Genomic DNA, 22,837 nt, shown 5'->3' with positions numbered 1-22,837 from the left:
GAGCCGACACAACGGAAATGTCTCCTTCCACTGAACACTCATTGTCGAAAGGCCTGAAATAAATCCAGAAAAATGCGACCATCAGTGCCAAGTCCACCAAAAGGAACCTAATGATCTGAGCTACCCTCAGTTTGCATTGTTTAGTTGAGTTGGTTAGTAGACAAGTTTGAATTAAGAGAAAATTGATGAAGCAAACCGAACTTGCACGTATCCAAATTAAGAACATGGATATCCATGTACTTGGTGCTAAATTATCATTTAGTGAGGGCGGATTGTAACCGCTGGTAATGTTTTAATAGTCGGAGAACCTCCAGCACTGATCTACCTACAAATTTGAAACTAGCGTCTTACATGCAAGTTATAGCATCATTGGACAAGAACACAGAGATCGATTCTATGAGAAATATGAAATATGTTTTGGAAATAATGTGTCATAGGTTAATCCCAGGAAAAAAAAAGTCTTTCAAGTATTTTTTTCTAGAATACGCTTCAGAGTAAACATAAATTTAATAAAATATTCCAAACAAAACTACTCTTACGAATGTCAAGCAATGGATGTTCTATATGTTAGCATTAAATTAAATTAGTACAACTCAAATGTTCCCCCCACATGTGCGTGCGCCACATTGCTAGTTAATGGACAAAAATCTTGTGGTTGTACTACTAACAAATAATAATTTTTCCCCATCCAAGTATATCAGAAAATGTATATTTTTATTTATAGTGATTGCTCAAGTTATGATTATCTGATCATTAGTTAGGTGCATACCATGCACAAATCTACAAATGCATAATAAACCACAATCCAAATACTAAATTCTGATGAGACGTGCAAACGTTTACTACTGAACCGAAGCGAATATAGAATTTAAGTGGAGGGCAGGCTCGAACAAGCGAGGAGGCACTGAGATGAGCCAAGAAGCAGCCGATTTGCTGGGCTGGGCCGTGATCATTAGTAGTAAAGACAAAATCGATCTGGTTGGAAGGCAGGCTCAAGCCTGTCAAAGCCTGTACAGTAGATTTGCCCATACTAGTGAGTTACAAATACACGACAGGGTATTCAATAAAGCCGTAACAACTAGGTCCAACAAAAGATTTGGTCATCTGCCACTGCTGGCCCAAGACACCTCGCTGCAAGCATTGGCCGACGATGTAGACGCATTGTTGTAACCATGTGATCCAGGGGTAACGTCAGCTGGGCCAGCGATTGGAGCTTGGGGGTGTGGGTCGTCGAAGTTGGCTGCCCCTCCCCAACAGATCGAGGAACTCCAGCATCACTAAGCTCCCTAGGGGTTAATTAAACCGCTGAGAATCGATTGCGTCGACCCACTTTTGAGGCTCTCTCCGATTTTGACCCGACCGTCGCTTGTGGGTTGGGCCACTAGTGGGCCCTATTGGGCAGCGGTTGGAGCTTAGGGTGTGGGTCTTCTATGTTTGCTGCCACTCCCCAATAGATCGAGGAAATCCAGCACCACTAAGCTGCCTAGGGGTTAAATCGCTGAGAATCGATTGAGTCGACCCATTTTTGAGGCTCTCCCGGATTTTGACTCGGTCTTCGTTGGTGGGTTGGGACACTGGTGGGCCCTATTGGACAACGGTTGGAGCTTGGGGAGTGTGGGTCGTCGAGGTTGGCTGCCCCTCCCCAACAGATCAATAAACTCTAGCATGCTTGCTCCTCAAGCCCTCTCCACTTCTCAATATCGCTGCTGCCGTCAATTCCAGTCACCTCCGGTGTTGGCGATGCCTCCCCGCCTCGATCTTCTCTACTGGACCATTTTCCCAGCAGTGATTCCAGATGTTTGCTCCTTGTGTTCTGAATGACATTGGTGAGATGGTGAGATGGTGAGTCATGACGTCAGTGATTGTTTGTGTTGCTCCATCTCCCATATATGCAAATGAAGTTCACCTCACTTTGTCATGGATTACATACATTTTTAAGCTTTCCAGTCCATGTTTTGTATTCAAGCCACGATTTGCATACTTTTTTTTGAAGTCTCTATAATAATTTATAGACATTTCATACATCTTGATCTGGCAAGCATTGTTAGTTAGTGCACGCTATGTAGATCAACTTCTCCTGGACTAAATGCAATATATGTGTACAGATTTCGGTGCATGTAATTGTGATGTTCTTTACAAAATCATAAACCAGAGCTATTTATTATATGTATTAAAATCTGCAGAAGCGTAGAAGAGTAGGCATTAATTTATCCTATTTTGAATTAACTATTAATTCATCCATGATAATAAATTAGATTTGCCTTTTGACATTTTATCAGTACCATTACAGTGTAAGGATATGAGGTTGTCAAGCTATTGTTTCTCTACCACCCAATCTCAGCTCCTCATCATATACAATTTACAGGACGAGCTTCATGCATGCAAGGTATCTTTCTAGGCTATTTATCTAGGTTTTTCCACGGAACATGTGCAAATTAATGATCAATTGTGATTACTCTGTTTCAGCGAAGCTCCATATTTGGTTGACTGCTCGGGATGTGAGTTTGATAATTTGTACAAGAAATATGAAAGGGTGTAATTGTCTCTTCACATTCCCTTTGGGCTGGTAGTTTCAAGGTAATGATAGTTCATATGTGAACTTTAGTTTCCTGATTTGAATTGCACAACTGTTTGCATGTATGCTGCCTTTTATTACTGAAAATTCCCATGGTTACTTAGTGAGATGGGAATATTTGCAATCCAAATATAAAGCAGCTTGTGTACTCACATTATTAAGTTTATTTATGTTTTGGCTTGGATGACAAGATCATATATTACTGATTTAAAGCTGTGCGAATTGATTTGCTTTGGTGTACGAAAGAATGTGAGGGCTCCTCTTAGTTGTCCTTTCTTCGATGTTTATTATTATTGGTTCGAACTGACAAAAATATTTGATTTATGTATGGAAGTGCATGGGAGAATTGGAGGTTCAGAAGGTTGTAAAGGAGAATTATATTTTTCAAAGCCGTCATGAAATGCCTGGGGCACAAGACCGTTGTAGATGAAACAATTGATGAACGGCATCAAAGTCATCTTTAAGAGACGGGCAAAGAGGAAAGCAACCTTGTTTTATGTTGATTATGTTTAATTTCTAAAGTGTTGTATGTATCTACCTGAAGTCCTGAATGGGAATTATGGTATGTTGACCATGTCAGTGATGTTTGTGTTCACATCATCGTTATTTGTTCCAAGTTATGAATAAGATATGCAACTCCATCCTGATGATGCAATTCTTTTCTTTTGTTGCTTTGCCACTAGAAGGTGTTCTTGTTATTGGTTATCACACGCCCACCCAAAAATACTACTCAGTGACATGGTTCATTATACAACTACCACAAATCACTGCAAAACACATTTATATTCTCGGCGCAGCAAAGCGCACGAGTCCCTTCTAGTCTCCGGCAAAGTAGATTTGGTCATCTGCCACTGCTAGCCCAAGACACGTCGCTTCAAGCATTGGCCAATGAGGTTGATGCGGTGTTATACCCATGTGATCCAGTGGTAACGTTGGCCGGGGCTGGCCACGACAAGGCCGGCAGCGTGACGTTCTTTGACTGCAAGATGTTCATGAGCTCCACAATGGACGGTCGCGCCTCTAGGCGTGGGTGCGTGCACCAGAGCCCGACGACCAGCGCATGATGCATCTGCCACTTACAGGTGTGATCGAGCTGCTGGTTGTCCACATGTAGCCTTTTATCCACCGCTTTAAGGATGGGCAGTGATCTGCGCCGGCGCACCGGCCCAATCGTTGGGCCGGTCAAGGCTCAACTGTCCGATCCGCGAGCTCGAGCCGTCAGATCTGTTCCTCGAGCCCCCTTTCCCTGCGTTGACTTCTCCCCTTCTTCTTCACCGCGTGCTCACCCGAGCCGCTCTCTGTCGCCGGCGACTAGCCCCCTCATCTGGACCTCCCCCCCCTAGTCCCACGCTGCTGGATGCGTTCTCCGTCCCCGTCGCCGCCGGCCGCCGTCCCCGTCCCCGTCGCAGCATCCATACTCGCCCCCCGGTCCAGCAGAAAGCCCATAGCCCCCTCGTAGCAAAAAATGGCGCCGTCTTGAAGCACACCGCCACCCCTTGTCGTCGTAGCACCTAGCAGCCGCCATCGTCGCTGCACTGTCGTGTCACCGACGCAGCTCTCAACGTCGCTGCTCGCTGCCATTGGCGAGTCAGGTTGAAGCTTTTTATCTCATCGGTTGAAGCTTTTCTCTATGCCTGTTGAAGCTTTTCTCGCGGATTGAAGCTTTCCACCGTGCCCATTGAAGCTTTTTTCACCTGAGCTTGAAGCTTTTTTCACAAAAGGTTGCAGCTTTTTACTCTGCGGTTGCAACAAAAACACAGAGAGACGCCATGGTCGTCGTCGAGGAGGATTTTCTCAATCTCTGTTTGAAGCTTTTTCATCTGCGGGTTGAAACTTTTTGTCAAAACGGTTGTAACTTTTCCTGTATTCGTTGTCTGGTTGAAGCATTTTTATCTACTGGATGTAGCAAAAACCTCCAACGGTAGTAGCAAAAGCCTGCTAAGGTTGCAGCAAAAAAAATCATTGTCGTCCTCGCGAGGTCGTAGCTCTGCCTGATGGATGTAGCAAAAAGCTTTGCCGGTACTAGCAAAATCCAACAACGGTTGCAGCTTTCCCTTGTTGTGCAGTGCCATTGAAGCTTTCTATGTCTATGGTTGAAGCTTTTTTCAACGGCTTTTGAAGCTTTTCTAGGTGACGGTTGCAACACTTGTATACGCGGGAGGATCCGGGCATGGCTGCAGGCAGCCATGGCGGCCGGCGAGGGAGCGCTTCACCGCCGACGATGCGCGTGCGTGAAGACTGTAGGTAGGGGGTGGACGTGTCGTGCGCGTGGGGAAATCGCCGGCCGTGCAGTGGACGGGCGGCCTCGCCGGCGAGATTGGGCTGCCACGGGTAGAGGGTCGATGCGGGGGGTAGACGGCGGCCTTGCCGGCGAGATTGGGCTGCAGCGGGGTAGGGGCGCGATGCGGGGGTGGACGGCAGCCTCGCCTGCGAGATTGGGTTGCAGCAGATAGGGTCGTTCGGCGCAGATCTCATCGACACAGGAGCACGAGCACTACTACAAAAACAGCTATAGCCAATATGGACACTAATGGCGCACTGTACATGTGGTGCGCCATTACTAAACACTAATGGTGCACCATGTGTTGGTGCGCCATTACTAGTTTAACTAGTAATGGCGCACCATCCCACGGTGCGCCATTAGTAACTTGGCCACCACTTCCACCGAATGCACCCCCGGACCGCCTTTTCAGTTTAAAAAAAATAAAAAAATGATGGAAATGTCAAAAAAATAAAAGAAAATAAGTTTCCCATGTGATATGTGGTCTAGTTGTTAGCAAAATTTACAAACATGAATTTTCGACTTTTTTGCAAAATCTCTCGAGAATTTGTAAAAATGGGCATAACTTTTGCATACGAACACGGATGGAAAAAAATTTATATGAAAAATCATCTACTCGAAAAGTTACATCCGAATTCTCAAAAACCTAACAGAATAAAAGATATGGGGCTTTTAAGATCTGGAGAGGCAAAAAAATTCAAAAAAATTCAAACTTACTAATGGCGCACCTGCCCATGGTGCGCCATTACTATCTTCCCGCCTTCAAAATTCAAGATAAGTCAAAAAAATTTAAAAAAAAGTTACTAATGGCGCACCTGCCCATGGTGCGTCATTAGTATCTTCCCGCCTTCAAAATTTAAAATAAATCAAAAAAAATAAAAAAAGTTAGTAATGGCGCACCTGCCCACGGTGCGCCATTACTATGCCGTATATATGGCTGGGCGTGGTCCTCTCCTCCTTACCTCTTCATTCTTCTCCTCCACTCCACCTCTCCTCCACTCCATCTTCTCCTCTCCTCCACTCCATCTTCCCTTCTCTCCTCCACCATACTACCCTCCTCCTCTCCGCTGACCTCCTCCTCCCTCCTCTCCTCCCCTCCCCTCCCCTCACGGTTTCTCCTCCCTCCTCTCCTCCCATCCCCTCATGGTTTCTCTTTCCTCCTCTCCGATACTCCGGTGAACTCCTCTCCGGCGACCTCCTCCTCCTCTCCGGCGATGTAGGCGAGCGCCTCTCCGGTGACCTCCTCCTCCTCCTCTCCGGCGAACTCCTCTCCGAGAAAAGAACACGGCAAAAGAACGTACAAGATCCAAAAACAGGAACAAAATTTGAAATAATATCGTGCAAAAAAACGAGCAAAAAAAGAGCAAAAAATGGGGAAAAAATCGCGATCCAGATCCAAATTCAAATTCAAAAATAGCAATGGCGCACGGTGGGGGTTAGACGGTGCGCCACTACTATTTTCCCGCCTTCAAAATTCAAAAATACTACTGGCGCACCGTGGCCTATACTAATGGCGCACCAGTGGCCTATACTAATGGCGCACCGTGGCCTACGTGCGCCATTAGTATACCAGATACTAATGGCGCACCACTGATGCGCCATTAGTAAAAAATACTAGTGGCGTGGTACTAGTGGCGCACCAGTAGTGCGCCATTAGTAGGCAAAACTGATGCGCCACTAGTAGGCCTTTTCCTAGTAGTGGAGGTAGCGGGCGACCGGCCGAAAGCTTTGGCCGGCGCACCGTCTCCAAACGTTTCCCTTTAAGGATGGTACCCTTCTCGTACAGGTCCCAGACACAGATGAGCAGTGGGTCGTCATTGACCCGTTCTTTCTTCCCCATTCCCGGGTGCTTGCCGGACACGACCTCCAACAGAACGACACCGAAGCTGTAGATGTCCGCTTCGGGGGTGCGATGGTGTAAGTGAATAAACTCTGGGTCTATGTACCATGGGGTGCCCTTGATGATCTTCGTCGTCTGTGGCCCGGCTCCATGATCCACGAGCCTTGCCAGCCCAAAATCTGCCAGCTTGGTGCTCAATGATGAGTCGAGGAGTATGTTGTCGGGTTTTATGTCACCATGCAGCACACATTGATCGAACTCTGTGTGGAGATAGCGTAGTGCAGATCCCAGGCCAAGGATGATCTTGTATCTGTATGTGTGTTCGTTTAACAAGGCCGTGTTAATAAAATTACTACCATGCATATTTACAGGTTGAGTTGCTCAATCTACTAATGCTTAAATTTATTTATAATAATGGAAATGATCTAAAAGGAGGTAATCGTTTCGTGATTCCAAGTTAACTGAAGTTCCAGATTTTTCTTTCTAAGTCAAGCCAAGTTTATAGAAAAATGTGATGAGGTCTAAAACATCAAACATACTATATAGTATAGAAATGCATTTTATAAAAAATCTAATAAAGTCTAATTTGATGTTGTAAATGTTGGAATATTCATCTATAGACTTTGATCAGATTCAAAGAAGTTTGACTTAGAACGAATCTAAAATTTCAATTTGTTTACAACAACAGAGGGAGTTGTCACGTACCTTTCTGGCCAAGTGAGCACACGTTTCTTGCTGTAAATGTGTTGGTGGAGGCTGCCTTCCGGCATGAGCTCATAGACGAGCAGGAGCCCCTTGCCGCTGTCGGACCAGCCTAGCAAGTGCACAAGGTTCCCGTGCCTGAGCCGGCTTATAATCTTCACCTCCGCCTCGAACTCTTTCCTCCCCTGCGCAGATGATTCCATGGAGAGCATCTTGATGGCCACCGGGCTGTCATGGTCGCTAAGGCCGCTGCCCTGGTAGACGCAACCGAAGCCCCCTTGCCCAAGCTTCCCCTGCTCCACGAAGTCATTTGTGGCTGCTGCGAGCTCACAGCAGCGGTACCGTCTAGGTCCTACCCCTTTCTCGAACTCAGCTTGCTTACGTTTGCATCGCTGACGAACTATGACGGCGGCGGCACCACAGAGCAGCACAAGAAAAGCTGCTGCTGCTGATGGCACTAGCACATGCACCAGTGGTCGGCGTTGCCGTGGAATGGTGTTGATAGCCACAGTGGCATCATCTAGAGTGGAGCTAAATGACCAAGACAACACCTGATGCAGCTCGGCGCAGACACCCGTTGATGCGGCGAAGCCGATTGAAACTTGCTGGGGCAGGTCCCTCTTCATGTTCACCGCCGTGTTTACGTTGTACGGTAGCCCGTCCCCTTCTATCTGGAGAATGGCAACCAGAACGCCCGTGCGATTGCCGTAGCTGATCTGGGCAGTCATGATGGCGTCATCCGAGACCATGCGCTTGGTCATGTTTGCGTAGGCCGTGGAGTTGATGGAGTTGATGTCTATGCCGATGTGGTTGTCACTGTGGTCCCAGTCGTTGAGGAAGGTGTCGAACTCCACGGCGACGACGCGGTCGTCGCCAGTGGCGTTGAGACGGTTGCTGTCATTGAAGAGAGCGAGGTGCGCGCCCCAGCTGTTGGGCGGGAGCCTCGACGGGTAGGGCACCAGGAAGAAAGACATACCGTCAGCACCGTCGGCACTGAGGTTGTTACATAGACCAAAATTGTCGGGCCGGTCGTTTTTAGGCCTGATATGGAACGTGAAGTTGGAGGAGAAGCTGGCCGCCTCGCCGGTGGCGTCGTCCCAGAGCGGCACCGGTTGCGCGTATGACGCCCGGCCGACGCTGAAGACGTTGGCTTGGATGTCGTTCTTTGTTAGGTCGCTGGCACCGGAGCCGATGCTCGTGTCACGTTCGCACCTGAGCTCCGTGTTGCAGAGGTCGCCGGAGCCAGGGCTGGAGAAGTTGAAGCTGAAGGAGAGCGCGGTAGCCAGACCGAGCGAGTAGCAGAGGCAAATGGTGATGCGCACTGACATGAAGAGAAGGTGGTGAGGGCTCATTAGTGCAGCTGCTATTGCTGCTGCTCGGCGAGTAGGGACGCGAGAGGGATATCTACAATACTAGACAGATCTGCCAGTATATATATACACACACAAGGAGAGATTTGTCGACTTCGGTTTTGGTGGCAGCAGCTCCGCCTGGCCAGCTTGTGGCCCAGTTGCCAGCACGTAGGGGTAGGATCGATGTTATATGTCTCCTAGGCGCTCCTAGCCCTAGCTTTGAGTTTTCTATGCGCTAGGGCCGGCATATATTGCGTCGGTTCCTACATGTGCAAGTACGTCAGCTTTAGGCGCTGGTGTTAAAGAGCACGGTTAATAAGACTACCCACAGTGGGATTAACTTATATTAATAATATGCATATGTTATTAGTCTATATTACTACTACCTCCGTCTTGGTTTATTGCCGCTTTTATATGATTACTTACTTGTTTCCATCAATCAATCCATTCGACTCTTTGTTGGATTCGACACTCTTACTTGTCAAAAAGGCAATGACCATTCGCTTCAGGGCTAATCCTGATCTGATGTCAGATTGGTATTGAGGTCATGTAGTCATCTGCCACTAATGGCCCAAGACACGTCGCTGCAAGCATTGGCCAACGACGTCAGCGTGTTGTTGTAACCATTTGATCCAGGGGCAATGTCAGCTGGGGACGGCCGTGTTAGGGCTGGCAATGTGACATCCTCTGACTGCAAGACGATCATGAGCTGCACGACGGGTGGCCACTTGCCCAGGTGAGGGTGCGTGCACCAGAGCCCCACGACCGTGCGTGGTGCATCTGTGACTTATAGTGGTCTTCATTGTCGAGTTGCTGCGAATCTCCCTGCTTTAGCCTCTCATCAACCACTTTAATGATGGCACCCTTCTCGTATAGGTCCTAGATCCACCAGAGTAGCGGGATGGCTTTGTCTGCCGGTTCTTCCGACCCCATGTTCGGCCGCTCGCCAGAGACGACCTCCAGCAGGACAATTCCAAAGCTATAGACACTGCCTTTGGTGCTCGGCCGACGCGTGCGGATGAACTCCGGTTCTATGTAACCCGCGGTTCCCAAGACTACTTGCATCGTCCGTGGCCCGGCTCCATGCTCCATGAGCCTCGCCAGCCCAAAATCCGCCAGCTTGGTGTTGTGTGATGAGTCGAGGAGTATGTTGCTCGGCTTGATATCGTCATGAAGTACACATTGATCCCACTCCATGTGGAGATAGCGTACTGCAGATCCCAAGGCAAGGATGATCTTGTATCTGAACGTGGTTATCATACATATTTAATCGATCCACGAGCTACTAATGATTAATTATATTTAACAAGACCAGGTTAACTAGTTATCATACATATTTAATCGATCCACGAGCTACTAATGATTAATTATATTTAAAATAACGGGAATGATAAAAAAGGAAGGAATAATTTCATGATGGTTTTTTTCATTCAAGTTAACTGAAGTTTAGGTTTCTTCTAAGTCAAACTAAATTTATAGAAAAATGTGTTGACATCTACAACATCAAACATATATAGCACGGAAATGCATTTCTTAAAGAGTAATAAAACAAATTTGATGTTGTACATGTAAAAATATTTTTCTATAGACTTCGTTCAGATTCAAATAAGTTTGATTTAGAACAAACGTAAAAGAGTGTGGATTTTCTGAGCAATGGTGTAGCTATACCATCTATCTAGGCCATCTAACTTTGCATCAAGATCCTTGTTTTCCTTACATATAATTTTCTTTTGTTTCTTCCAAACAAGAGAACATTTGACCTTAGATCTTTGCATGTCAGCTCCACACAAGTACCACTATGTGAATAAAATGTTTATGTTGTTTCTCGTGCAACATTTTTTTTTCAAATTTCCAATTTTGAATGAGTTTTATCATTTTATATATTTCAATTTCTTCAGACCTGCAAAGTTTCAAGTTCAAATGTTTTCTTACTTGAGCGAAACAAAAAAGGGAAGTTTGTATGCACAGATCTTGATGCAGAAACGGATGGTCTAGATAGATGGTCTAGCTACAACACTGCTCAGCTACAACTTTCTCAACCTAAAATTTCAGTTAACTAGATGATACCCCACGCGTTGTAGCAGTAATGTTGTTAAGAGAAGTGCATTATTAGGTCCTAAATAAACAACTATATATGGTTAGCTACACCACTGCTCAGCTACAACTTTCCCAACCTAAAATTTCAATTAACGATGATACTCTACGCATTGCTGCGGTAATGTTATTAAGAAAAATGCATTATTTGGTGCTACATAAACAACTATTACTAATGGAATTAGAATGTATGAGTATTTTTTTGTATACACTTTAAAAAATTATGAAATATGAATCATATAGCAAAAGCATTTATAAAAGAGAAAACAAATAGATTGCAATTAAAAGTGTCATTTATAAAAATGTGAAAGATCAACTATATAGGTATACTCCAAGCACCCAACATATAGACCATGTCCATGAGAGCACAAAACTCTGTGCAAAAAAGAATTTAATGTGGCATGGCAACACTGCATGGATATATACAAAAGTATAATGTGTAATGCATGGCTTGGTGGTGTGACATGGTTGTATGGCTGGGGAAAACAGGTAGTGAGAGCACAAAACATTAACCAATGACTTACATGCATTAACTGGTGATCTGGCGGTGTTTCGTTTATATGCTTATGTAAGAAATGTTACTTATAACTTACATGCATGGCATGCTGATGTGGCATGATTGCATGGGTAGGAAGAATAGGTAATGAGTTGTTTCACAATTAAATTTAATGTGATTTAAAATCCACTTAGAATCCACTCATGCATGTTGCATGATAGAGGATTCTCATGCTTGTATCAGACGAATGCTAGTGGATCTAACTAGTAAATATAAGGGCTACAACAAATTTGCTGATGTGAAAGCGTGCATGTTCCATGGTAGAGGATTCTCATAATTAGAAGTACTGGACTCACTCTCTTATATACATATATATAGAGAATTAATGACCGAGGGAGTAGTCATGTGGTACCTGTCTGGCCAAGTGAGCAGACGGCCAGTGCTGTAAATGTGTCGGTCGAGGCTGCCTTCAGGCACAAGCTCATAGACAAGCAGGAGCCCTTTGCGGCTGTCGGACCAGCCTAGCAAGTGCGTAAGGTTCCGGTGCCTCAACCGGCTTATGATCTTCACCTCCGCCTCGAACTCTTTCCTTCCCTGCGCAGACGATTCCGCAGACAACATCTTGATGGCCACCGGGTTGTCTTGGTCACTGAGGCTGCCACCCCGGTAGACGTTGCCGAAGCCCCTCGCCCGAGCTTCCCCACCTCCGCACAATCCTTGTTGGCGGCCGCGAGCTCACGGTAGCGGTACCGTCTAGGGCCTACCCCTCTCTCAAACTCAGCTTGCTCACGGTTTTCGTCGTCGGAAGCATCTAGCCTCTTCCATTTGCGTCGCCAACAGACTATGACAGCAGCGGCGGCACAGACCAACACGAGAAAAGCTACTGCCATGGAAGGCACTAGCACAGGCATTAGTCGTTTCCGGCTCGTATTGGCACTGGTTACCACCATGGCATCATCAAGAGTGGAGCTAAATGACCAAGACAACACCTGGTGTAGCTCGCTGCAGAAGCCAGTTGCTGCCACAAAGCCAACAGCGACTTCCTGGGGCAGGTCCTTCTTCATGTTCACCGACGCGTTCACGCTATATGGCGGCTCGTGCTCGTCGCCGTCGATTTGGAGACGGGCGACCAGGACACCCATGCGGTTGTCGTAGCTGATTTCGGCTGTCATGGTGGCGTCGTTGGAGACAAGGCGCTTTGTCACGTTCGTGTAGGCCCCGGAGTCGATGGAGTTGACGTCTATGCCAATATGGTTGTCGCTGTGGTCCCAGGGGCTGAGGTAGGTTCGTAGGTGTCGAACTCCACGGCGACGATGCGGTCATCGCCCGTGGCATTGAGGCGGTTGTTGTCGTTGAAGAGGGCGAGGTTCTCGCCGTAGCCGTTGGGACTTGGGAGGGAGCCTCGATGGGTAATGTGCCAGGAAGAAAGCCATGCAGTCGGCCATGCCGTCGCCGGCAGGAAGGCTTATGTTACATAGACGGAGACCTTGGTCCGTCTCGGCTTTGGGCCTGATCTGGAACGTGAAGTTGGAGGAGAAGCTGGCCACCTCGCCGGTGGTGTCATCCCAGAGCGGCACCGGCCGTGGGTACGACGCCCGACCGACGCTGAAGAAGTTGGCTTTGACGTCATTCTTTGTCAGATCGATCACGCTGCCGGAGCCCATGTGCGTGTCGTGCTCGCACCTGAGCTCCGTGTCGCAGAGGTCGCCACAGCTGGAGAAGTTGCAGCTGAAGGAGAGTGCGGTAGCCAAAGCCAGACCCAGAGGTGCGCTACTGCTTGGAAATAATCTTGACTAGCCTGTCTTCGGCATCGCGTCAAGTAAAAAAAGCAGTCAAGTCTTAGTTTAGTTGGTAGAATCGTCCATCGTGTGTTAGGGGCCAATAGCTCCTGTGCGACACATTTGAGGTGAATTGGCAAGAGTGCGACGTTGTTCGAGCGAATGGCTGTGGTGCGACAATTTTGAGCAGGTAAATAGCCCACGCACGACATGGCTGTTAAACTCAACTGATGCCCTCGTTAGCTGTTGGGGGCTGGACTCACCACTTATCCACGTAAGCGCGGGACCCACCACTTGTCTATTCGCGGGACCCACCTCCTCGCAGCTAGAAGAGACAAGCGCCCGTGCCCGTCCGCCCGCCGCCGCCCATTCATCCCCTTTCCCCAATCTTTCTCTTCTCCGGCGACCTAGCGCAAATGTCTACCTCCTCCGCCACGCACTCAAAATGGCGACAGTATGGACCAGTGCTGCTCACAAGGTGCCCTGACTGCCCACGCTCGGACCCTCTTAAACGGTTGGTCGCTAAGAGGGATGACAATGGCAATCTTGGGCGGGAATTTGTGAAATGCTTGAGCAAACCAATGGCAGGAAGGGATGGCAAGGTTAAATCTCAGTTCTTAGCCCGTTCTTTCGCTGTCTTTTGCTCTGATTTCTCCATATTTTATTTTTTCTCCTCGAATTTGGGATTTAGGGTTCATGTTGTTCTTTTCAGATCTTGAAGAAATGTTACCATTTCAAGTGGATTGATGAATATGTTGATAGGATTCAGTTTGAGGGCTACGTTGATTCGAGCGTGGCCGCAACCTGGGAGCTCAATTTGGGCGGGGTGCCGCCGATTGCTGTGGAGAATACGGGGAGCTCGGGTGGAGGGGCGGGCAGAGTCGTGCCGATGGCGATGTATGCGCGCAATGCTGAACTGCATGCGGAGTCCGAACTGACCGAGGAACTGAAGAAGATTAAGAAACATCTAATGCAGATGATCGATTTGCAGAAGCAAGCAAATATCATGGCAGGGGGGTTCTATTGTTGTATCATTGCTCTGTTTTTGTTTTATTTGTTGTTCATCCGTCATTAGAATGGGCATTTAGGCCTGTCAGGGTAGAGGATGTGATCTGTGCGCCATGCCAAGTTATGTATCTGAATTGAAGCAGCAATTTGGAACACAAATTATTCAGTGTTCATGCATGCTCTGTTTTCTCTGTTTTTGTTCTTCAGTTAACACAGTACACACCCAAATTCAGTTTCTAGTAAAAAACAAAATTGGGCTGCCGAATAGATGTTGGGCCGTGACCAGCCCACCCGCGTAGGGGCACCAGCCCACCTCTAACTTTGGCAAATAAAATGGGGCCCAATAAAATGTTACTTGTTTTTATTTTGGCCTTTTTCTTGCACTAAATTTTGTGATGGATCATCTTTTGATGCACTAAAACTAAATGTTAATTGTTTTTATGCATGTCTACGGTTCCATGAACTAAATGAGTTGATGCTTGCATGAAGTGCCCGAAGTAAATTAGTTTCCATTTCCTAGTTGCACCCATGTCCATAGTGGGTTTGCATGGGGCTCCTAGTTGCATGTCCATGGTTTGGCCAATATTTTGAAGATGGTGTGTGTGGTGATTGTGGTGTAGAAACCCGGGTCCGTAGCAACCCATAGCAATACACGAATAATAAGCAAAAACAACCCATAGCAATCCACAAATAATAGCACGAAACACACAATATATATAGTAGCATAACGATTATATAGAAGCATAACGATTGCAACCCATAGTTCCACGATAGTCTTACAACTCCATGATAGCCTTACAACTTAAAGTACTAATAAAACTTAATAATAGTAGCATAACGATTACAACTTAAAAAAACTAATACGACAGATCTATAGCAAGCTAGATAGATAGGGGGGCACCAGACGCGGGTTCTTCGGGTTCTTCTTCCCCTCCTCCTCCGGGGCCACCTCGCTCCTCCGGGCGCCGCCCTTCACTCCTCCCCGTTGTTGATGGGGTACGGGAGCGTGTGCATAACGCCGTTGTTAGGGAAGATGCCGTTGAAGTCAGTGAAGATATTGTAGGTTGTGAAAGCTATGAACTCACAACCAACCCAATACGCTCGCCCGAGGAGATGGAAAGCATCGAAAGGGTTAGTGAACGTGGCAAGGAGCCCAACCACAACGCCGTTGTGGTTGACCTCCTCAAGATGGTACATCCGAGGAGAGCCGCGGGGGAGGTGGCGGAAGCCGGCCGCAAGGAAGAACTCCGTTAACTCCCTTGCGCCCCTCCACCTCGAGATCGCCCAAACCCTAAGGGTTCTCTCTACATACACTTCGGCCGGGTAGAGCCTTTCCGGCACGGTTGGGGGGAAGCGGTAGGTGGGGCCTTTGTACTGCATGGTGGCGGGGTGGCTCGAGGGCTCGATCGGGTTTGATGGAGAAGAAGGAAGAAGGAGGGCAGAGGAGGCAGAGGATGGGGTGTGGATGAGGAGGGAGAGGAAGACGATAGTGCCTGGCTTAAATAGCCCAAGTGCGACGTGGTTTCACCCCGTAGAATTAATGGGCGGGTGGCGTTTGGTGGTGCTGGGCGGAAGACGATAGTGCCCGGCTTAAATTAGTCAAGTATCTATCTAAAGTAAGAATTTTTTCTTTCAGAAAGAAGATAAGAACAAGAGGCTCACCACGGTGGTGCCGGCGACGAGATCGGCGCGGGCGATCGACGGCGGTGAAGACGGGAATGGGACGTGACGGGCCGCTAAACCTAGACAAATCTCGAGGAAAATGGAGCTTTGAGGTCGAGCTTCAAGAGGAGAAAGCTTAACTAGTGTGGCTCGGGCATTTCATCGAACACCTCATGTGCATAGGAGGTGAGCTAGAGCACCACAAAGCCCTCCCCTCGCCGGCCAGAGAAAAACAGAGCACTGGAGTGCTCTGCTCGCGGGCGAGGGGTATATATAGGCACCTCATTGGTCCTGGTTCGTGGCATGAACTGGGACTAAAGGGCAGCCTGTGGTCCCGGTTCAAGCCACCAACCGGGACCAATGGTGGTGGGCCAGGAGCGAGGCCCATTGGTCCCGGTTCGTCCCACAAACCGGGACCAAAGGGGCCAGACGAACCGGGACCAATGCCCCCACGAGGCCCGGCAGGCCCCTGGCCTCACGAACCGGGACCAGTGCCCCCATTGGTCCTGGTTCTGGACTGAACCAGGACTAATGGGCTGACCCGGCCTGAACCAAAGCCCTCTTTTCTACTAGTGATAATAGTGTATGTTGAGTGTAGAAAACATTTGAAGGCCAATGGATGAATCAGTGGTCACTTCACATGCAAACCTGGTCCGTTCCTTCTCGAAACCTAGTTCCTTCCTCGGAGATAGTCCACTTTGTAAGCAGTACGCGTGACAACTTTTACGAAACATTCTAAAAATTTACCGCAACCTATAGGGTCCATGACACCATGCCAAGTCGGACGATTTTATGGCTTCATTTACATTTTCTCAATTTAAAATGGCAATACCCTCCATGTTTGTGACCGAGTATTGCCCCCTTGTGTATGCGAGTCCTACTCCTTACTTGCACAAGGCCTAAAAATGTATTTAATGGCTTAAATATAGTAAACAGGCTTTGCAAAATGTTAAATTTTAACATGAAACTAGTAGAAAAGTTTGAAGGCTCCTGTTGGGACTCCTCTTCTTTACTTACATGTTCAAAAGAGAAGAAAGCAAAACAAATACAGGAAAATAAATGAAGAAGAGGAAAAGAAAAAGGAAGAAATTAAAAGAAACGAAAATAGAATAATAAAACAAAGCAATGAAAAGGAAAGAAAGAAAAAAGAAGAAAGAAAGAAACAGAAGAAAAAAAGCTTGAGTATTGGGTGTAGTTGACTAGGTTGAGTATTGTTAGAAAGCAATGAAAAAGAAAATGAAAAAGTCGGTTAAAAGTATAGTATGTTGGAAAGCTTGACTAGGTTGGTTAAAAGTATAGTTAGCAGTCAAAAGTATGTTGGAAAGGAAATGATCTTGACTAGGTTGTTTTGGGTTGGAAAGGAAATGTCTTGACTAGTTTTTTTTTGACGCGACACCGGAAACAACCTAGTCAAGATCATTTCCTTTCCAACATATAGTATGTTAATTAGCCAGGCTGTTTAGTAGTAGGAAACGAGCGTACAAGCCAAAAAAAAAAATCAAAGCTAGTAGGAGACAATATCACATCGATCCTGCGTGTGTGTGGTGCCAAACTGCCAACTGATCCTGAGGCTCCGTGTACCACATTTGTCTCCTCTACTTGCTATCGTTGTTAATCAGCAGCGCACCTCTTGCAGGTTTGGCTACCGCGCTCTCCTTCAACTTCAACCTCGCCGACAACTCTACTTTGCGACACAGAGCTCAGGTGCGAACGGGCCACACGTGCAATCAAGCTAGGAAAGAAAGAGATCAAAGCCAGCTTATATTACATTTGTTCTTTCACCTCTGATTGGACAAGTAGATACAACCCATTGAAGTAGTTGTCTGATACTTTGTTGGTTGATGACATGGACACTTTTACAAACAATGCCACATACAACATGTTTGGAGATGCCCTAAAGGGGTTCCTTACTTTTACCAGTGCTATTTCTACCACTAGCTAATATAAGTTAATAGATGCATGGAGCATGCATTGATAACAAATGCAACATGAGAAACACAGACAAGGGATGTCAATATAGATCAAGAGCAAAATTACTAGTTAGAGGGTACACCGTGCCGTGGGTTTACCCTCCCATCGCACCTTGGAGCAACGCATGCTCAAGACATGTCATCGCCAGGTTGTTTTCGTGTGATTTTTTCCTCTCCGTCAGGGGATGGTTGGATTGTTGTAAATTTTATTTCAGGATTCAAATCTAAACAAAATATTTTTCAACCAAACATCCGAATAATTAGGAACCAATTTTCACAATTACATACATCACGCTGAGTCTTCGAATCAGATCCCATATTAATAAGTTCCAATTATTTATGCATGTGAAATGAGTTTCCCATGTAGTCTAAGTTGTTCTTTGTGTATTTCGCGTGTTATGTGTGTACTTTTCATTTTAATGTGTGTTTGTTTGTGTTGTGTGTGTATATGTGATGTGTGTGTACTTCCCACATCAGTGTGTGTTTTATGTGTGATATACGCATTGTTGTGTATTTTGTACTTCGCATATGTTGCAAGCACCTTAAAACCAGAGATAATTCAAAACAACTAGAAAAAACAAGAAGAAGAATGTCAAAACCCAAAAACAAGATGGCATGAATAGACACTCATGGAAAACTTTAGCAATTTTCATGGTGGTGTCCGCATTTGTATATCTATCTACACGCACACGGCACACACCTAAACCTAGTCGGACATGCACACCACAGTCCAACGCCAACTTGGCTGAACCTGTACGACAACATCCTTTTTGGATTGGACTGCAGTGGACGACTCTACCAAATAAACTGACTTGGACTGCTTCAATCAAGAATCAAGACCATTAATTTCCATTGCACCACTGTCCATAAAATCCATCGCTACTTACTCGGTCTCGAGTCGGACACCAACATTGGCAGGCAGCTACAAGCCTACAACAATGAGCCCTCACCACCTTCTCTCCGTCTCTGGTTCCGTGTACATCCTTTGTCTTTGCTACTCTCGCTCTCCTTGTTAACCAGCAGCGCACCTCCGGCGGGTCTGGCTACCGCTCTCTCCTTCAGCTTCAACTTCTCCGATAGCTCCGGCTCCGGCGACCTCTGCGACACGGAGCTCAGGTGCGAACGCGACACGCGCATGGGCCCCGGTGCGATCGAGCTAACAAAGAACGAGATCAGAGACAACTTGTACAGCCTCGGCCGGGCATCATACGTGCACCCGGTGACGCTCTGGGACAACACCACGGGCGAGGTGGCCAGCTTCTCCAACTTCACGTTCCAGATTAGGTTCAAAAACGAGACGGACGGACAGCTTCGTGGTCTCTGTGGCTCGGGCAGTACGCCTAATGATGGTGTAGCTGATGGTATGGCTTTCTTCCTGGCGCACTACCCGTCCAGGCTCCCTCCCAATAGCGTCGGCGGGAACCTCGCTCTCTTCAATGACAACAACAACTTGGATGCCACTGGTGCTGACCGCGTCGTCGCCGTGGAATTCGACACCTTCCTCAACTCCTGGGACCATAGCGACAACCATCTCGGCATAGACGTGAACTCCATCAACTCCAAGGCCTACGCAAACGTGAGCAAGCGCCTGGTCTCCGACGATGACGTCGTCATGACTGCTGAGATCAGCTACGAGAACCTCACGGGTGTTCTGGTCACCCTTCTGCAGATTGACGGCGACGGACCGCCGTACATTGTAAATACTTCGGTGGACATGAAGAGGGATCTGCCCCAACAAGTTTCAGTCGGCTTCGCTGCATCAACTGGTGCGTGCATCGAGCGGCATCAGGTGATGTCTTGGTCGTTTAGATCCACTCTAGATGATGCCACGGTGGTTGCCAGTACCATTCCACGACGTCGACCACTGGTGCCTGTGCTGGTACCTTCTGTCGTAGCAGCTTTTCTGGTGTTGCTCTGTGCTGCCGCTGTCCTCGGGCGACGCATATGGAAGAAGCTAGATGATTCTGACGACGAAGCACGTGAGCAAGCTGAGTTCGAGAGAGGGGTAGGCCCTAGATGGTACCGCTACCGTGAGCTCGCCGCCGCAACCAAGGACTTCGCAGAGGGGAAGCTCGGGCGAGGGGGTTTTGGCAACGTCTACCGGGGTGACGGCCTTAGCGACCAAGACCGCCCGGTGGCCATCAAGATGCTCTCTGCAGAATCGTCTGCGCAGGGGAGGAAGGAGTTCGAGTCAGAGGTGAAGATCATAAGCCGGTTGAGGCACCGGAACCTTGTGCACTTGCTAGGCTGGTCCGACAGCCGCGAAGGGCTCTTGCTCGTCTATGAGCTCGTAAGGAAGGCAGCCTGGACCGGCACATATACAACACGAGTTGCCTGCTTACTTGGGCAGAGAGGTACGTGACTACTCCCTTTGCTATAAGTTTTGTATAAAATGTATATCCGTACAATATATTTTTGATGTTGTAGATCTTAGCATATTTCTATGTAAACTTTGGTTGACTTGTAAGAAACCTAGAACTTTAATTAATTGGAATAAACACAGTCATTATGAAATCACTTCCTCCTTTTGGGTCATTACTACCATTATTTTCAATCAATTTAATCACTACTACATTGATAAATATGCATGGAGCATGGTAGTTAATCAACCAGATCTTATTGTATGACACACGTACAGATACAAGATCATCCTTGGACTGGGATCTGCACTGCGCTATCTCCACATAGAGTGGGATCAGTGTGTGCTTCATGGCGACATCAAGCCCAGCAACATACTCCTCGACTCATCACGCAACACCAAGTTGGCGGATTTCGGGCTGGCGAGGCTCGTCGAGCATGGAGCCGGGCCACTGACGACGCAGGTCGTCATGGGCACCGTAGGGTATATAGACCCGGAGTTCATCCGCACACGCCGGCCAAGCACCGAAGCCGACGTCTACAGCTTTGGGATCGTTCTGTTGGAGGTCCGGCGGCCGGAGATGGGGACAGGAGAACCGGCTGACAAAGCCATCCCGCTGCTCAGATGGATCTGGGATCTCTATGAGAAGGGCGCCATAGTTGAGGCGGTGGATGAGAGGCTTAAGGGGGAAGACATGCAGCTCAATGACGTCGACATCTGTAAGGGGCAGATGCGCCGCGCGCTAGTCGTGGGGCTCTGGTGCACTCACCCGCATCCGGGCGCGCGGCCGTCAGTCGTACAGCTCATGAACGTCTTGCAGTCGGAGGACGTCACGCTGCCGGCCCTGTCGCGGCCGGCCCCAGCAGAGATTAACACTGTATCAAATGGCTACAACAACGCATCAACGTCATCGGTCATTGCTTGCAGCGACGTGTCTTGGGCCAGCAGTGGCAGATGACTAAATCTATATTACCGAAGAGCCTGTTATATACAACTTACACTAATAAACTAAGCTTCACTACCTCCCAAAACTGCCATCAATTTCCTATGTTGTATGGTCGTTCAGGACTAGTTGATGTTTTTGCAGTTCTGCTATTTCGGTTTTCTGTTCACTAGGCACCACATACATACGGGATTAACATTGTTCGATATTTCTCTCCGTAGTTGATATAGGCTTTGCAGATGTGGCGGCAATTTCTTTGTCTTGCGAGGGTCTGCCCATCATTTTACAGCTTGCTTGTGGTGCAGCAGTGTACCTTGTTCCATCCCGTAGGTTAAACTTTGCCCTGGTTTTCCCTAAATTAAGTGGGAAATTTTCTTCTTCTGAATTAATAAATAAGGTAATTCTTTTACCTCCGTTTCAAATAAAAATTATTTGCCTCGAACAACGCCTATGACACCACGTCTTAGGGAAAGCTGATAATGGATTTTGTGTTGGTTTAAGAGCATCTACAGCTGGGCACCCCAAACCCGCCACATACGGCCGGACGGGCTGCCCGGTCATTGACCGGTCACGAAATTTCGACCCAGACAGGCGCTTCGAACGGGCCTCAAACGTCCAGGCTGACGGGCACCCCTCATATCCAAGCCCAAATATGGGGCGGATATGGAGGCGTCCGGGCGCGCTCGCCACGTCGGACCCGGCCCACGCTGGCCCATCCTACCTCATATATATTTCTCCTCATCCGCTCACCGGACCAAACCCTAGCCACTTCACACTCCACTCCCTCCGCCACCCAAGCTCACCTCCGGCTATCTCCAGCCGTCTCCGGCATGGCAGGCAGCGGATCTGACTCTGACCAGTCCGGATCCGTCGATTGGGGTGTCATCCCGTGCAGGTTGGAGGAGGCAATGGCGGTCCGCACCGCACTCCGCCGCTCCCGGGAGGACAGCGCCTGGCCGACGGCAGGATCTGTCCGGCGCAACTCCATAGCGTTGGCGAAATGGGTGCTCGGGTCCTCTAGGGCTAGATCATCGCGGTCCCTGCACGCGGAAAATCTCCTTCCTCATCACCGGTCGGGCGGACTATGTGTCACACCGGGACCGGTGTGCCCGCTGTGGGAAGGAGAGGATAAGGGCCACCGAGGCTCGTATCGCGGTGAAAATGGCGGCTGCGGAGGCGCGGGCGGGCGCAGAGGAGGAAGTTATCCGGACCCCAACGTGAAGAAACGGCAGCGGAGGAACACGCGTGCCCTTGCCCGAGAGCAAAATCTGGCCCGCGCCATGGCCGGATTGCCACTGAAGGTGGACAATGACGGCGAGGGCAGCTCCGGCGACGAGCAGATTCGGCTCGGTCCCTACTGCGTCTTCGACCGGTACATCCGCGAGAAGGACGGCAAGGGCGCCGGGAAGGGCAATGGCAGCCGTGGATGATCTCCACCATAGCCAAACATGCCAAATTTTGATAGTCCGATGGCATGTTAGTAGTGATGGAGTAGCCGGACAATGTGTGTAAGGCATCGACATAGTTGCATGAGTTTGTATGGATTCGAGATATGATAATTGAGGTGTGCCCGGTTGTGAGAAGTCAAATTTTAGTCTTGACCGACGTGGACGCGCCCGCGTCCGCGGGTGTTTGAGGCGCCGGATTTGCAAAAATCCGGCTATAGATGCTCTAAGTCCCTCCAGATAAATGTGTGTTAGCAGCCCAAATGCAATCCATAACTCCTACATGCATGATCTCAGCTTTATCCTGTAGCTGAGAAGCCTTCTTGAGAAAG

General features: G+C 48.1%; 1 protein-coding gene and 2 pseudogenes across 1 annotated transcript; 1 reads left to right on the top strand and 2 right to left on the bottom strand.

Annotated features, from left to right (window-relative positions):
* Window positions 1-3,449: 3,449 nt before the first annotated feature.
* LOC109738505 (L-type lectin-domain containing receptor kinase IX.1-like) lies at window positions 3,450-8,726 on the bottom strand. The gene is made up of 3 exons (XM_020297593.1): window positions 7,402-8,726; window positions 6,609-7,006; window positions 3,450-3,703 (listed from the first exon to the last, which is right to left on the bottom strand). Exons 1-3 carry the CDS (start codon window positions 8,724-8,726, stop codon window positions 3,450-3,452), a joined length of 1,977 nt encoding a protein of 658 aa, XP_020153182.1.
* Window positions 8,727-9,303: 577 nt separating this feature from the next.
* On the bottom strand, window positions 9,304-15,506 carry LOC109738502 (L-type lectin-domain containing receptor kinase IX.1-like; annotated as a pseudogene).
* A 3,096-nt stretch (window positions 15,507-18,602) lies between these two features.
* On the top strand, window positions 18,603-21,075 carry LOC109738503 (L-type lectin-domain containing receptor kinase IX.1-like; annotated as a pseudogene).
* The last annotated feature ends 1,762 nt before the right edge of the window (window positions 21,076-22,837 follow it).

This window comes from Aegilops tauschii, chromosome 3, assembly GCF_002575655.3.
Source record: "Aegilops tauschii subsp. strangulata cultivar AL8/78 chromosome 3, Aet v6.0, whole genome shotgun sequence".
In the NCBI taxonomy this organism is placed as follows: Eukaryota; Viridiplantae; Streptophyta; class Magnoliopsida; order Poales; family Poaceae; genus Aegilops; species Aegilops tauschii.
The sequence above is the reverse complement of the archived record's forward strand: the minus strand, read 5'-3'. Positions and strand labels throughout refer to the sequence as shown.